Below are 17,604 nucleotides of genomic sequence, written 5' to 3'. Positions count from 1 at the left end.
GGGGAGATGGTGAGAGTGAGAGAGAGAGAGAGAGGATATGCTCGTTGCATACACACACAACAACACATGTCCAATATCTCTCCATACACTGGCATCCCTATAACGTCCTCAGCGATGTGTCTACACAGCAGCTAGACCTAGATTATATATTTGTCACAACACTAAAGGGCCCTTGTGTGAACTTCTCTACACTACAGCTTCTACCACTACTTCTATTACGAGTACTCCATTTTGTGAATGTGTGTGGGGAACATGAGGAGTTTGTTTGTGGTTTGAGGAGGGGATTTGGATAGAGAGATGACTTCACTTTGACTTCAGGGCCTCTTATGGGGGTTAGTGGGTTGGGGCTTGGTGGGTTTAGGAGTATTCCTTGGGGTGCATGGTACACACACACACACACACACACACACACACACACACACACACACACACACACACACACACACACACACACACACACACATACACACACACACACACACACACAAACACACACACACACACACACACTCTCACACACTCTCACGGACTCACACTCTCACACAAACACACACTCACACACTCATTGATTGCCTGTGTATAGTCTCACAATGGAGAGGTGTGGGCAGTATAGGACCATATGGGGCCCTATAGGAACAAAACGCGTGTGGGGGCCGAAGGCTCGGGCCACAGTGGGAGTTCACTGTTCGGACCTGGGAATCCCTCAGGAGAATGGAAACACCATCACGACGGTCATCAATCAAAACTACACTGACATAAACGAGCCTAAACAACGGCCTCGACTTTACCATGTCACCATGTCACCTCTGCCCTGTGGCGAGGGTCCGCCCACTGGCGCCGGTGTTCGATAGGCCCCTGCCCTCCACAGCTCAATGTGATTGGACACCGGCTCCAGAGCGAAGCCGCTGCCCACTCTCGGCTAATTGGGTCTTTGTGATTGCGCAGTCTGTCGTGGGATTGGAGGAAACTAAAGTTGTGAAAACAGCATTATGGTCAGCGGCGGTGAGTGACGGGGCGATGCGAGGCGATCTCAAAGCGCCAGATGATCTTCCTTGGTCCATTATAGTGCATTATGGGGGATGGGATGGTTTCGCCTCAGCAACCGAAACGACACAAAGACCCTCAGAGCGGGACCCTGGAGACAAACACACACACAGCACCCTGTACTAAGGGCCCCGCCCGGACCTGAGAACGGCCCCATACACTGAGATGGAGAGCTTATGGAAAAACACGAATACAATTCACATACAGGCCTCACACACGTTAAGTGCTCCTTCTCAGTCACTAAAATTGAGGTCAACACGGACACATCAAACACAAACAAAAGTCACACACTCTCTATCAAGCTGGACAACAAGTTTCAATATGATAATAGACCTCTTATCCACATCTCAGACTCTCTAGGTAGAGCTCTAAACAAAACACACACAAAACTTGTGTGACTCTATTGAAAGCAATATTAGACATAGATAGTATGGAATTATAGATAGTAGACTTCAAAGTAGAGCTGGGAGATATGGACAGAAACCTTTATCGTGATAAATTACCTAAATTGCGTAAATAGAACGATAAATGTAGAACATTAATGTGCCCCACTTTTTTTATTATACTTTAATCTACAACCACTAGTGTGATGGTTGTAGCCATCAATTGTCCCATTAACAATCACACATATTAGCAAACTTATTGTAATGAACTATATCAGCAAGATACCTGCGATAAGGGATCGGTATGGTCGGTTTATCGTTCGAGCTCTACTTCAAAAGGTAGGTGAGATAAATGCCCTACAGTTAAAACAGGCCAGTCTCTATTATCTTCAGTTAAAACAGACTGTAGTAAAGGACCAGTATCTATTCTCTTCAGTTAAAACAGACTATAGTAAAGGACCAGTATCTATTCTCTTCAGTTAAAACAGACCTCTACTGAGTGTCTTTGTGCAGCAGCTCCATTGAGAGAGAGAAGGTGTGGGAGGACAGGTCACACACCCCTCTCTTTGTACCTCCTCTGTGCTTTTAGAGCCTGCTCAGTGGCATCCCTGTATGGTCGATGTGAGGCCTTGATCTTTATGGCACAGTAGTGCACTTGTCCCATAACAGCAAAGTTGCTGGTTCAAGAGCCCACTCTGACATGTTATGGTAATAGTATCACAGTTCTTGTTATTTAGATGTCATAGCCTTAGGCTATTGAGATCCACAACCATCACCCCAGATTTCACTGCAGATTGATGTGCGTCAGGTAGGGACATGAGCAAACGACAGGGGGCGCTATCTCCCTCTAGTTTCTCCTCCATCTTTTTCAGTGAGGCATCGTATTCAGCAAGAAACAAGAGGTATAAGTCTTACTATTTGATGTGTTCAATAACGAATATCAATAGCCAACAGTACACACATCCATCTATATTAAACTATTTTGTAGTTGGTTATGAATGGTTGGCTACTTTCGTTTTAAGCTCTAAGCACTTTTCTATGCAACATTTGTCCAATTCAGTCACAAACAAATAACGTTATTATTTGTCACATAATTAATAATTTTCCTGATAAGCTCGACTGTTATCGAAATGATCACGGCATATTGGCTCATCATGAATAATTGACGCAGCTGAAGTCATGACCGCTTTCTCAGGTAGGCAGGTCTAGTCATGATGTTGTCACACTATTGTGACTTGTTAGAAACATCAGTAAAACCGTAAAAATATTAAAACATTACAACATAGTCTACACAAACATAACATACAATTCACAAGTTACAAAAACATACATAAAAGGGCCTGCTGTGCCAGTAAGAGAGCACAGAAGAGAAGAGACCTACAACATGCGTCAGAGGAGCGTGAGACCGCCCTGCGCCACAAGCGTTCGCCTCGCGCGGAGTAGGCTGTAATTCCCACACTCATTCAGTTCTCCCACTGGGACGAAGCAACGACAGTCCGTGCGCGGAGCTAAACTGAGATACTTCCATACAGCGCAAATGGCTGCGAGTTTCTGCAGAACGACTTGTGCGTTTATATGGATGTTTGCAGTTGTTTCAACCGCTCGAGTATATCCACCGAACGAAGGTAAGGAGTGGAGTGTTTTTTGAGTATTTTGGGGGATTTAGGGAGGGTAACGTTACGGTTATCCGCAGTATTTGGTTAGGCTACTCGCCGTGTCTTCATTAAGGGTCCGTTTCGGTCCCCTCTTTTCGACTACTGGAAACTGATAGATCTTATTATTTGGTAATAAAATTTTAACGTGTTTACACATTTGGAGTAGTGTGCACATCGGTTGGTTCAGCAAGTACCAACCTGCTTTGGATACGCTCCGATAGATATCCAATGAGGAATGTCCCTTAACTGTCCAACCTGCTGAAATCACTTTCCTTATCTCTGTAACTGTGTGTTTCAGTGACATTACTGGACACAAGGACAGTTCCCGGGGAGCTGAAATGGGCAGCCAATCCCACAGAAGGAGGGGTGAGTGAAGACTAACCTACTTAAAATCAAATCAAACTTTATTTGCCACATGCGCCAAATACAACAAGTGTAGACTTTACTGTGAAATGCTTACTTTACAAGCCCTTAACCAACAGTGCAGTTCAAGAAGAAGAAAATATTTACCAAGTAGGCTAAAATAAAAAGTAATAATATAGAGTAACACAATAAGAATAACAATAACGAGGCTATATACAGAGGGCACGGTACGGAGTCAGTGTGCAGGGGTACAGGCTAGTTGAGGTAATCTGTACATGTAGGTGGGGGCAAAGTGACTATGCATAGGTAACAAACAAACAAACAGCGAGTAGTAGCAGTGTACAAGGGGGGTGTCAATGTAAATTGTCCGGTGGCGATTTTTATGAATTGTAAGCTGTCTAATGGCTTGGGGGTAGAAGCTGTTGAGGAGCCTTTTGGTCCGAGACTTGGCGCTCCGGTACCACTTGCCGTGCGATAGCAGAGAAAACAGTCTATAACTTGGGTGACTGGAGTCTGACAATTTTATGGGCTTTCCTCTGACACCGCCTATTATATAGGTCCTCGTTCGCACTACCCTATGTAGCGCCTTACGGTCAGATGCAGAGCAGTTGCCATACCAGGCGGTGATGCAACCAGTCAGTATGCTCTCGATGGTGCAGCTGTAGAACCTTTTGAGGATCTGGGGACCCATGCTAAATCTTTTCAGTCTCCTGGGGATGAAAAGGTTTTGTCGTGCCCTTTTCACGACTGTCTTGGTATGTTTGGACCATGATAGTTCATTGGTGATGTGGACACCAAGGATATTGAAACTCTCGACCCGCTCCACTACAGCCCCGTCGATGTTAATGGGGGCCTGTTCGGCACGCCTTTTCCTGTAGTCCACGATCAGCTCCTTTGTCTTGCTCACATTGAGGGAGAGGTTGTTGTCCTGGCACTACGCTGCCAGTTCTCTGACCTCCTCCATATAGGCCGTCTCATCGTTGTCGGTGATCAGGCCTACCACTGTTGTGTCATCAGCAAACTTAATGATGGTGTTGGAGTTGTTTGGCCATGCAGTCGTAGGTGAACAGGGAAAACAGGAGGGGACTAAGTACACACCCATGTGGGGCCCCAGTGTTAAGGATCAGCATGGCAGACATGTTGTTGCCTACTCTTACCACCTGGGGGGCGGCCCATCAGGAACTCCAGGATCCAGTTGCAGAGGGAGGTGTTTTGTCCCAGAGTCCTTAGCTTAGTGATGAGCATTGTGGTGTTGAACGCTGAGCTGAAGTCAATGAACAGCATTCTCACATTGGTGTTCCTTTTGTCCAGGTGAGAAAGGGCAATGTGGAGTGTGATTGAGATTGCGTCATCTGTGGATCTGTTGTGGCTGAATGCAAATTGGAGTGGCTCTAGGGTGTCAGGGAGGATGCTGTTGATGTGAGCCATGACCAGCCTTTCAAAGCACTTCTTGGATACAGACGTGAGTGCCACGGGGCAGTAATCATTTAGGCAGGTTACCTTCACTTCCTTGGGCACAGGGACTATGGTGGTCTGCTTGAAACATGTAGGTATTACAGACTCGGTCAGGGAGAGGTTGAAAATGTCAGTGAAGACACTTGACAGTTGGTCCGCGCATGCTTTGAGTACATGTCCTGGTAATCTGTCGGGCCCAGCGGCTTTGTGAATGTTGACCTGTTTAAAGGTTTTGTTCACATCGGCTACCGAGAGCATTATCACACAGTCATCCAGAACAGCTGGTGCTCTCGTGCATGCTTCAGTGTTGCTTGCCTCGCAGCGAGCATCAAAGGCATTTAGCTCGTCTGGTAGGCTCGCGTCACTGGGCAGCTCGTGTCTGGGTTTCCCTTTGTCGTCCGTAATAGTTTTCAAGCCCTGCCACATCCGACAAGTGTCAGAGTCGGTGTAGTAGGATTCAATCTTAATCCTGTATTGACGCTTTGCTTGTTTGATGGTTCGTCTGAGGATATAGCGGGATTTCTTGTAAGAGTCTGGATTAGTCTCCCGCTCCTTGAAAGCGGCAGTTCTAGCCTTTAGCTTGATGCGGATGTTGCCTGCAATCTAACAATGACTACTTCAGTGACAATGTGAAGATGGACTGCATTCTACTGCACCCTCCAACTCTCTCTCTTACTCTCTCTAACACTCTCTTTCTCTCTCTCTTTTTCTTTCTCACTCTCCCTTTACAACCTCTTTGTTGGTTTAAGTTATTGGTGAACTTGACTTCTCTCCAGACTCCTTTCCAGTCTCCCTTGGTTCATTTTATTTTACTGAACGGCTTGATTGACAAGGTCCTGGTCCCCATGCACTGAGCCCTTTGATTGCCAGAACCCCCCCACCACTACCCCTCCACACACACACACACACAGACACACACTCACACTCCCGTCTTCACATCACAGTCGGGGCCAGTTTACAGCTTCATGACCAGGTCCTATTGAAAACCTCTATACACTCTCTGGCTCGCTACATCTAAAGCTCTCACCAGCAGGGTGAAGACTTATTATTATTATTACATGGTAATAAGATGCCAATTACACGTAGTTAGACGAGTTCACCATACAGCCCCATACAATGTCCTTGATAAACTATCCAAGATAAAAGCATGGAAGGTTTTGTAGTCACTGAAGCTGATTAATGATTATAAATGATGTTGGGGTCTCCCGAGTGGTGCAGTGGTCTAAGGCACTGCATCACAGTTGCTAGCTGTGCCACTGGAGATCCTGGTTCGAGTCCAGGCTCTGTCGCAGCCGGCCGCAACCAGGAAACCCATGGGACGGTGCACAATTGGCCCAGCGTCGTCTGGGATAAGGGAGGGTTTGGTCGGCAGGGATGTCCTTGTCCCATCGCGCCCTAGTGACTCCTGTGGAGGGCAGGGTGAAATGCACGCTGACACGGTCGCCAGTTGTAAGGTGTTTCCTCCGACACATTGGTGTGGCTGGCTTCCGGGTTAAGCGAGCTGTGTGTCAAGAAGCAGTGTGGCTTGGCTGGGTTGTGTTTCAGAGGACGCATGGCTCTCGACCTTCGACTCTCCCAAGTCCGTACGGGAGTTGCAGCGATGAGACAAAACTGTAACTACCAATTGGGTACCACGAAATTGGGGAGAAAAAGGGGTCTAATAATTGGAATGTTTGTGTGTGTGTGTTGCCAGTGGGAGGAGGTGAGCATCATGGATGAGAAGAACATCCCCATCAGAACGTACCAGGTGTGTAACGTGATGGAACCCAGCCAGAGCAACTGGCTTAGAACCGACTGGATCCCTCGATCTGGAGCGCAGCGAATCTATGTCGAGATCAAGTTCACCCTCCGGGACTGTAACAGCCTGCCTGGAGTCACTGGCACCTGCAAGGAGACCTTCAACCTCTACTACTATGAGTCTAACAATGACAGAGAGCACTACATCAGAGAGAGCAACTTCCTCAAGATCGACACAGTGGCAGCCGACGAGAGCTTCACTCAGGTTAGGACTCTTGCTTCATTATTACTCTCTCTGTCAAAGTTTCAGATCTGATGGTATGTTGATTTGATGTTGTTTTTTCAGTGTAAAAATTACCATGAGGTAACATTGTGTTGCAATGGCTATTGATAATTATTAATGATATTATTATTATTATTATTATGATCAGGTGGACATCGGGGATCGCATCATGAAGCTAAACACGGAGGTGCGTAATGTAAAGGTCACAACCCGGAAGGGTTTCTACCTGGCGTTCCAGGATGTTGGCGCCTGCATCGCTCTGATCTCCGTTCGCGTTTTCTACAAGACCTGCCCCCTCAGCATCCGTAACCTGGCAACCTTCCCAGATACTAACACTGGAGCTGACACTTCCTCGTTAGTGGAGGTCAGGGGGTCGTGTGTGAACCAATCAGAGGAAAGGGAGGAGCCTAAGATGTATTGTGGCGCAGATGGGGAATGGCTGGTTCCCATTGGTGGGTGTGTCTGTAACCCGGGATACGAGGAGAAAGGTGGAGCCTGTCAGGGTAAGGAATTTGATTTACATATATTTCAATTTAATTACCACATTTTATTTGAAATTGTATCGAACCATGGGCTATGCACTTAATTTTAGCTCAGTCGACTAAGTCATCGGCTCTGAGCTCTGGAAGAGACATGGAAATAGGAGAGACTGTCGGGAACAGACGTTCTGAAGACAGTTTTATAGCACGCCATTTCTCTCTCTATTAAACACACGGAAACACACACACAGCGGTTGAGGCTCAATGCTTCAGTAGGGAGTGACATACAGCTGTGTGACTATTCTGCCAACCTTATTTATGATGGCCATAGCCGCAGCTATAACTTTTAGACGCCTGCGGACCCAGCGGAGGGTGTGTGTGTGTGTGTGTGTGTGTGTGTGTGTGTGTGTGTGTGATAGTAGAGAAAGGGGTACCTATCAAATTGTTCTGTATGTGACAGACACCAGGTTCTCTCTCTCCCACTCTCTTCCTCTCTGTGCCTCTCTCTCCATTCATAACTCTCTTCCTCCATAGTAGAGTTAATGACATCTGAAAGCGGTTTTCTTTAACAAGATTGAACTTAACCCTTGACTTTGGTCAGCTTTGATCTGAAGTTAAGGACCGGCTATTTTGAACAGTATATCCTTTCCCCCCGCTCTATTAAATCAAGACTGCCCACTCAGGACTGGAGTACTCTAGTGGTGCCAAAGTACTGTCAGACTTAATGACCTACTGGACTGAATATTACATCTTAGCATTTCCATCATGTCACTTAGCGCAGTGGTACCCAACCAGAGCTACTAGGACCCATGGGGGTACTTGGCCTATCTACAGGGGGTCCTTTTTTTTACCTTTATTTAACTAGGCAGGTCAGTTATGAACAAATTCTTATTTTCAATGACAGCCTATCAACAGTGGGTTAACTGCCTTGTTCAGGGGCAGAACGACAGATTTTTACCTTGTCAGCTCAGGGATTCTATCTTGCAACCTTTCGGTTACTAGCCCAATGCTCTAACCACTAGGCTACCTGCCGCCCCACTTGAGAACACTCATGAGACAATAGGCCTACTGGTAAAATGCACATGAGGGGGTACTCCAGGCAGAGCAAAATTTAGTTGGTGGTACAGTAACCAAAAAAGGTTAGTAACCTCTGAATTAGTGGACTAGTGACCAACAGGGACAAAGAGAAACCGGGAAAGAACGAGGCAGTGAATGAGAAGAGTACTTTATAGCTCTATAGAGAGCTATGAAGAAAGAGTACCGTCCCCTCCCCCATGGAAGAAATCAAAAGGTGGCCCTCTCTCACAGCCTCGCCTGCCATTGGATGGATACAAGGTGGATAGTGGGAAGGGGGGAGGCATTAATCTTCAATGTGGGCTCGCTAAGGCTTGAGGAGGGTTGTGGAGAGAGAGGGAGGAGAGGAAGAAGGGATTAGTTTATGAATGAGGGAGGAGTTCTATGAGGAGGCCATTGGTGGATTAAGTCATTAATGACAGCCCAGCCTCCCAATTGTTGCTGTGTCGCAGTGTTAGAGGGGGTCAACATGAAAGAGGTTCAGGGTTACCCCCCCTCCCCTAATCTTTATCCCACCTGTGTACCTCCCCTGCAACCCCTCTAACGCTCCAACACAGCAGCAATTGGGAGGCTGGGCTGTCAGTGACGCCTTATGCCACCAATGGCCTCCTGATAGAACTCCTTCCCCATTCACATACTAATCACCCCCCCCCCCCCCCCCATTAAGAGCAGGGTCATGTATGCTCTACCAAAAATTGCAACATTACCGCAAAAATGGAAGTAGGGAACTAGTCTGTCAGCATTAAAGACTATAATTGGTCATAGAAAATTGTGATAAATCAAAAAGTATACCAGTTTCATTTAAGGACCAAAAAATGGACAGCTGTGCCATATAGATTGCAAAATAGTTGGGAAGAGATTTTCGACGTACCGATTCCATGGTTTTTGTATGAACTGATATTCAAAACTATGCCGGATTCAAAACTTAGAACTTTTCAATGTAAATTATTATACAAAATTCTTGCAACCAATAGAATGTTATATATATATATATATATATATATATATATATATATATATATATATATATAACTGCTCAAAAAAATAAAGGGAACACTTAAACAACACAATGTAACTCCAAGTCAATCACACTTCTGTGAAATCAAACTGTCCACTTAGGAAGCAACACTGATTGACAATAAATTTCACATGCTGTTGTGTGAATGGAATAGACAACAGGTGGAAATTATAGGCAATTAGCAAGACACCCCCAATAAAGGAGTGGTTCTGCAGGTGGGGACCACAGACCACTTCTCAGTTCCTATGCTTCCTGGCTGATGTTTTGGTCACTTTTGAATGCTGGCGGTGCTTTCACTCTAGTGGTAGCATGAGACGGAGTCTACAACCCACACAAGTGGCTCAGGTAGTACAGCTCATCCAGGATGGCACATCAATGCGAGCTGTGGCAATAAGGTTTGCTGTGTCTGTCAGCGTAGTGTCCAGAGCATCGAGGCGCTACCAGGAGACAGGCCAGTACATCAGGAGACGTGGAGGAGGCCGTAGGAGGGCAACAACCCAGCAGCAGGACCGCTACCTCCGCCTTTGTGCAAGGAGGAGCAGGAGAAGCACTACCAGAGCCCTGCAAAATGACCTCCAGCAGGCCACAAATGTGCATGTGTCTGCTCAAACGGTCAGAAACAGACTCCATGAGGGTGGTATGAGGGCCCGACGTCCACAGGTGGGGGTTACAGCCCAACACCGTGCAGGACGTTTGGCATTTGCCAGAGAACACCAAGATTGGCAAATTCGCCACTGGCACCCTGTGCTCTTCACAGATGAAAGCAGGTTCACACTTAGCACATGTGACAGACGTGACAGTCTGGAGACGCCGTGGAGAACGTTCTGCTGCCTGCAACATCCTCCAGCATGACCGGTTTGGCGGTGGGTCAGTCATGGTGTGGGGTGGCATTTTTTTGGGGGGGCTGCACAGCCCTCCATGTGCTCGCCTGAGGTAGCCTTACTGCAATTAGGTACCGAGATGAGATCCTCAGACCCCTTGTGAGTCCATATGCTGGTGCGGGTGGCCCTGGGTTCCTCCTAATGCAAGACAATGCTAGACCTCATGTGGCTGGAGTGTGTCAGCAGTTCCTGCAAGAGGAAGGCATTGATGCTATGGACTGGCCCGCCCGTTCCCCAGACCTGAATCCAATTGAGCACATCTGGGACACCATGTCTCGCTCCATCCACCAACGCCACGTTGCACCACAGACTGTCCAGGAGTTGGCGGATGCTTTAGTCCAGGTCTGGGAGGAGATCCCTCAAGGAGGCCACACACACTACTGAGCCTCATGTTGACTTGTTTTAAGGACATTACATCAAAGTTGTATCAGCCTGTAGTGTGGTTTTCCACTTACATTTTGAGTGTGACTCCAAATCCAGACCTCCATGGGTTGATAAAATGTATTTCCATTGATTATTTTTGTGTGATTTTGTTGTCAGCACATTCAACTATGTAAAGAAAAAAGTATTTAATAAGATTATTTCATTCATTCAGATCTAGGATGTGTTGTTTAAGTGTTCCCTTTATTTTTTTGAGCAGTGTGTGTATATATATATATATATATATATGGGGGATACAGCCTATCCATCTCTGCGGATTGTGCTGCGAAGAGACAGAATCATTAGATCATTTGTTTTGGTACTGTCCATATGTCGCTTATTTTTGGTCACAGGTCCAGGAATGACTGAAAAATTGTGACATTTACCTGGAGATAACTCTGCAGATAGCACTACTGGGTGATCTGAAAAGTCATAGTCAATCGATCAATACTATAATAATATTTTTAGCATACTTTATTTTTATTTGCAATCTGTAGAAATTGTGAGAATAGAAAGGTTCTGAATTTTTGTGAAACATCACAGCATAGTTGAAAAATAATGGCAAATAGAAATCCAATATGGATGGTGTTAAGAGCTAGATGGGAGTGGTTGAATGGAGCTGAAGGTTGGGACTAATAACAACTAATAACAACACGTTAACTAATGTAAAGCATACCGTAAAACGTATATACTACCGTTCAAAAGTTTGGGGTCACTTAGAAATCTCCTTGTTTTTTAAATAAAAGCAAAACAAAATCCACTAAAATAACATCAAATTGATCAGAAATACATTGTAGATATTGTTAATGTTGTAAATTACTATTGTAGCTGGAAATGGCAGATTTTTAACGGAATATCTACATAGACGTATAGAGGCCCATTATCAGCAACTATCACTCCTGTGTTCCAATGGCACGTTGTGTTAGCTTATCCAAGTTTATCATTTTAAAAGGCTAATTGATCATTAGAAAACACTTTTGCAATTATGTTAGCACAGCTGAAAATTGTTGTTCTGATTAAAGAAGCAGTAAAACGGGCCTTCTTTAGACTAGTTGAGTATCTGGAGCATCAGCATTTCTGGGTTCGATTACAGGCTCAAAATGGCCAGAAACAAAGAACTTTCTTCTGAAACTAGTCAGTCTATTCTTGTTCTGAGAAATGAAGGCTATTCCATGCGAGAAACAGACGCCTCACAAGTCCTCAACTGGCAGCTTCATTATATAGTACCCCCAAAACACCAGTCTCAACGTCAACAGTGAAGAGGCGTCTCCGGGATGCTGGCCTTCTAGGCAGAGTTCCACTGTCCAGTGTCTGTGTTCTTTTGCCCATCTTAATCTTTTCTTTTTATTGGCCAGTCTGAGATATGGCTTGTTCTTTGCAACTCTGCCTAGAAGGCCAGCGTCCCGGAGTCGCCTCTTCACCATTGACATATATTTGTATTTATTTTTTATTTAACCTTTATTTAACTAGGCAAGTCAGTTAAGAAGAAATTCTTATTTACAATGACAGCCTACCAAAAGCCAAAAGGCCTCCTGTGGGGACAGGGGCCTGGGATAAATAAAATATATAAATATAGGACAAAACACACATCACAACACGTCATAAAGAGATACCTAAGACAACAACATAACAAGGCAGCAACACATGACAACACAGCATGGTAGCAACACAACATGCCAACAACATGGTAGCAAAACAACATGGTAGCAACACAAAAATATGGTATAAACATTATTGGGCAAAGTCCACAGCACAAAGGTCAAGAAGGTAGAGACGACAATACATCATACAAAGCAGCCACAACTGTCAGTAAGAGTGTCCATGATTGAGTGACTGAGATAAAACTGTCAGTTTGAGTGTTTGTTGCAGCTCGTTCCAGTCGCTAGTTGCAGCGAACTGAAAAGAGGAGTGACCCAGGGATGTGTGTGCATTGGGAACCTTTAACAGAATGTGACTGGCAGAACGGGTGTTGTATGTGGAGAATTAGGGCTGCAGTAGATATCTCAGATAGGGGGGAGTGAGGCCTAAGAGGGTTTTATAAATAAGCATCAACCAGTGAGTCTTGCGACGGGTATACAGAGATGACCAGTTTACAGAGGAGTATAGATTTCAGTGATGTGTCCTATAAGGAGCATTGGTAGCAAATCTGATGGCTGAATGGTAAGAACATCTAGCGGCTCTAGAGCACCCTTTCCTGCCGATTATATAAATTATGTCTCCGTAATCTAGCATGGGTACGATGGTCATCTGAATCAGGGTTAGCTTGGCAGCTGGGGTGAAAGAGGAGTGATTACGATAGAGGAAACCAAGTCTAGATTTAACTTTAGCCTGCAGTTTTGATATGTGCTGAGAGAAGGACAGTGTACCTCTAGCCATACTCCTAAGTACTTGTATGAGGTGACTACCTCAAGCTCTAAACCCTCAGAGGTAGTAATCACACTGGTGAGGAGATGGGCATTCTTCTTACCAAACCACATGACCTTTGTTTTGGAGGTGATCAAATTTATTTATATAGCCCTTCTTACATCAGCTGATATCTCAAAGTGCTGTACAGAAACCCAGCCTAAAACCCCAAACAGCAAGCAATGCAGGTGTAGAAGCACGGTGGCTAGGAAAAACTCCCTAGAAAGGCCAAAACCTAGGAAGAAACCTAGAGAGGAACCAGGCTATGAGGGGTGGCCAGTCCTCTTCTGGCTGTGCCGGGTGGAGATTATAACAGCACATGGCCTAGATGTTCAAATGTTCATAAATGACCAGCATTGTCAAATAATAATAATCATAGTAGTTCAGAACAAGGTTAAGTGTAGAGAAAGCTTGTTGTACACTGTGTGTGTGTGTGTGTGTGTGTGTGTGTGTGTGTGTGTGTGTGTGTGTGTGGTGTGTGCAGTGAGGGGAAAAAAGTATTTGATCCCCTGCTGATTTTGTACGTTTGCCCACTGACAAAGAAATGATCAGTCTATAATTTTAATGGTAGGTTTATTTGAACAGTGAGAGACAGAATAACAACAAAACAAATCCAGAAAAACGCAAGTCAAAAATGTTATAAAATGATTTGCATTTTAATGAGGGAAATAAGTATTTGATCCATCTGCAAAACATGACTTAGTACTTGGTGGCAAAACCCTTGTTGGCAATCACAGAGGTCAGACATTTCTTGTAGTTTGCTACCAGGTTTGCACACATCTCAGGAGGGATTTTGTCCCACTCCTCTTTGCAGATCTTCTCCAAGTCATTAAGGTTTCGAGGCTGACTCGAACCTTCAGCTCCCTCCACAGATTTTCTATGGGATTAAGGTCTGGAGACTGGCTAGGCCACTCTAGGACCTTAATGTGCTTCTTCTTGAGCCACTCCTTTGTTGCCTTGGCCGTGTGTGTTTTGGGTCATTGTCATGCTGGAATACCCATCCATGACCCATTTTCAATGACCTGGCTGAGGGAAGGAGGTTCTCACCCAAGATTTGACGGTACATGGCCCCATCCATCGTTCCTTTGATGCGATGAAGTTGTCCTGTCCCCTTAGCAGAAAAACATCCAAAGAGCTCCATTTTGGTCTCATCTGACCACAACACTTTTACCCAGTTGTCCTCTGAATCATTCAGATGTTCATTGGCAAACTTCAGACGGGCATGTATATGTGCTTTCTTGAGCAGGGGGACTTTGTGGGTGCTGCAGGATTTCAGTCCTTCACGGCGTAGTGTGTTACCAATTGTTTTCTTGGTGACTATGGTCCCAGCTGCCTTGAGATCATTGACCAGATCCTCCCGTGTAGTTCTGGGCTGATTCCTCACCGTTCTCATGATCATTGCAACTCCACGAGGTGAGATCTTGCATGGAGCCCCAGGCCGAGGGAGATTGACAGTTCTTTTGTGTTTCTTCCATTTGCGAATAATCACACCAACTGTTGTCACCTTCTCACCAAGCTGCTTGGCGATGGTCTTGTAGCCCATTCCAACCTTGTGTAGGTCTACAATCTTGTACCTGACATCCTTGGAGAGCTCTTTGGTCTTGGCCATGGTGGAGAGTTTGGAATCTGATTGATTGATTGCTTCTGTGGACAGGTGTCTTTTGTACAGGTAACAAACTGAGATTAGGAGCACTCCCTTTAAGAGTGTGCTCCTAATCTCAGCTCGTTACCTGTATAAAAGACACCTAGGAGCCAGACATTTTTCTGATTGAGAGGGGGTCAAATACTTTTTTCCGTCATTAAAATGCAAATCATTTTATAACATTTTTGACATGCGTTTTTGGGGATTTTTTTGTTGTTATTCTGTCTCTCACTGTTGAAATAAACCTACCATTAAAATTATGGACTGATCATTTCTTTGTCAGTGGGCAAACGTACAAAATCAGCAGGGGATCAAATACTTTTTTCCCTCACTGTGTGTGTGTGTGTGTGTGTGTGTGTGTGTGTGTGTGTGTGTGTGTGTGTATATATATATATATATATATATATATATATAATTTGCCCCAAAAACTATATGGGGAATTGGAGTAATGCAGACAACTACATTGATGGAAGCTACAGTCTATCTGGTATATTTAAGCTGATCTACCCCCTAATGATAAAATATATACAATTGTTTTTAAAATACATTTTAAAAAAGCAGGGTCATGCTCAAGGTTGAAACGTTGATGAAGACGTCAAAAGAGAGGAAGTGAGGGAGAGAGAGTAGGAGCATAGAGACAACAGATGGGGTTTAAATGGGAATGGGACAGCCACACTCAGGAATAAAAGAGGATCTCTGCATTTTGTTTGAGTTTTATTTTGGTTTTGATGCCTACTTTTTAGAGGGACTTTGTTCCGTTGTGGCTGCTCATCTGCTGCTGATAATCTGTGTTGGTGTGTGGGTGGTGTGTGTATGTGGGTGGTATCTGTGGGTGGTATCTGTGTGTGTATGTGGGTTACATCTGTGTGTGTATGTGGGTGGTATTTGTGTGTGTACAGTATGTGGGTGGTATCTGTGTGTGTACAGTATGTGGGTGGTATCTGTGTGTACAGTATGTGGGTGGTGTGTGTGTGTGTGGGCGGTATCTGTGTGTGTGTGTGTGTGTGTGTATATGTGGGTGGTAAGAATCCAAGATGGCGCAGCAGTAAGACGTGTTTGTTTTCGTCCCATGTAAATATTGTCTTTTTCAGAGTTTTTTTTGTATACATTTCAATCTCTTTTTTCCATTTTCAAAATAAATATACATTCCTGCAACCCGCCTCACCCGCCTCACCCAATGCGGTACGGATCAGCAATTTTTTTTTTAGACCTTATAACTGGAACCTCCATCAGAGGCTAGCCAGCTAATTAGCTACTAGCTATTTAGTCATTGTTAGCCTCTGCTAACGGTCTTACCTTTAGCTCGGACACCTGCCGCTTTAGCCTGGATAGCCCGGATAATACCTGCCAGTCTGCACAGCGCGATACCAGCCCTGAGCATATGGGACTGCTTTTTCCACTACATCACCGGATTCCTGCCGCAAGCTCTGGACCATTACACCGCATCTTCGCAGCTAGCTAGTTGCTACCGAGGAGCTATTGTGGCTAACGCCAGAATCATGCACCAATTAGCCCCGAGCTAGGCTCATCTCCCGGCTGGCAAACGAATACACCAACTACAACACTTCTCTTGCCAATTGGCCTGGACACTTTGTCGGCACCGAGCACCGCCAATCCATCACGACTGGTCTGCTGGTCTGCTGACGTAACTAGGCCGATGTGCTCTCAACTGGCATCTGCGTCGTGGATGTTTGGTGATGATCCATCTGCTAGCCCCGGCCTGCTAGCTCCCTGAATGCCGTGTCTCCCTCTCGCTCAACGTAGTAATCGACTACCGAACTGTTCCCTGTTTCATCTAGTGCTGCTCATATGATCACTCGGCTACACAGCCGATGCCTGCGGGACTGTCCATTAACACGAACCGGAACCCCCAACAGAAGCTAGCCAGCTAACTAGCTAGTAGTTAGTTAGCCACTGCTAGCGGTCATCAGCTAACCTTGGCCCGGTCAACACCTGCCAGTCTGCACAGCGCGATTCAACCCAGAGCATACCGGACTGCTTTTTCTCCACCAAATCTCCATATCTCCGGATTCCTACCGCAAGCTCTGAACCTTTTCACCTGGATCAGCGCAGCTAGCTAGCTGCTATCCGAGTGGCTACTCCTGGCTAACGTCTCTGTCCCGAAGCAAGCATCAGTTAGCCAGGAACTAGCTTCATGCTAGGCCTATCTCCCGGCTAGCTGAAGATGTCCATCAGCCACTCCTTGGGCTACAAGGACACGGAGCCCCGCCGATCCATCACGACTGGTTAACCGACGTAATCCGCCCGAGGGGGTTTCAGCAGGCTCCTCCATCGCGACGTCCCCTGAAGGCCCATCCGCTAGCCTGCTAGCCGCGGCCCGCTAGCTATCTTGAGCATATCGGACTGTTAGCTGAAGAGGTCCATCAGCCAACTTCTTGGGCTACAATACCTATTTTGCCAATTGGCTTGGACCCCTTTTACTGCCTACACAGAGCCCTGCCAATCCATCACAACTGGTCTGCCGACGTAATTGTCCGAGGGGGCTACAACAGACTCTTCCATCGCGACGTCCCCCTAAGGGCCTTCTGCTAGCCTGCTATCCCCGACCCGCTAGCTGTCTGAATCGCCGTGTCTTTTCACCTAGCTACTCACTGGTCCCTATGATCACTCAGCTACGCATGCCTTTCCCTAATGTCAGTATGCCTTGTCCATTGCTGTTTTGGTTAGTGTCTTATTTCACTGTAGAGCCTCCAGCCCTGCTCAATATGCCTTAGCTAGAACCTTTTGTTCCACCTCCCACACATGC

General features: G+C 45.7%; 1 protein-coding gene across 1 annotated transcript in view; it reads left to right on the top strand.

The window, feature by feature from the left end:
- Positions 1-2,810: 2,810 nt before the first annotated feature.
- Positions 2,811-17,604, top strand: part of LOC115157357 (ephrin type-A receptor 4) — a 62,945-nt gene continuing 48,151 nt past the window's right edge. Inside the window, exons 1-4 of the mRNA XM_029705544.1 lie at positions 2,811-3,052; positions 3,381-3,448; positions 6,594-6,902; positions 7,069-7,423. Of these exons, the coding sequence (XP_029561404.1) occupies positions 2,965-3,052; positions 3,381-3,448; positions 6,594-6,902; positions 7,069-7,423 (820 nt within the window). The 5' untranslated portion in view covers positions 2,811-2,964. The remainder of the gene's footprint in view (positions 3,053-3,380; positions 3,449-6,593; positions 6,903-7,068; positions 7,424-17,604) is intronic.

This window comes from Salmo trutta, chromosome 21 (assembly GCF_901001165.1).
Source record: "Salmo trutta chromosome 21, fSalTru1.1, whole genome shotgun sequence".
Lineage (NCBI taxonomy): Eukaryota > Metazoa > Chordata > Actinopteri > Salmoniformes > Salmonidae > Salmo > Salmo trutta.
This window is presented reverse-complemented; position numbering and strand designations above follow the sequence as displayed.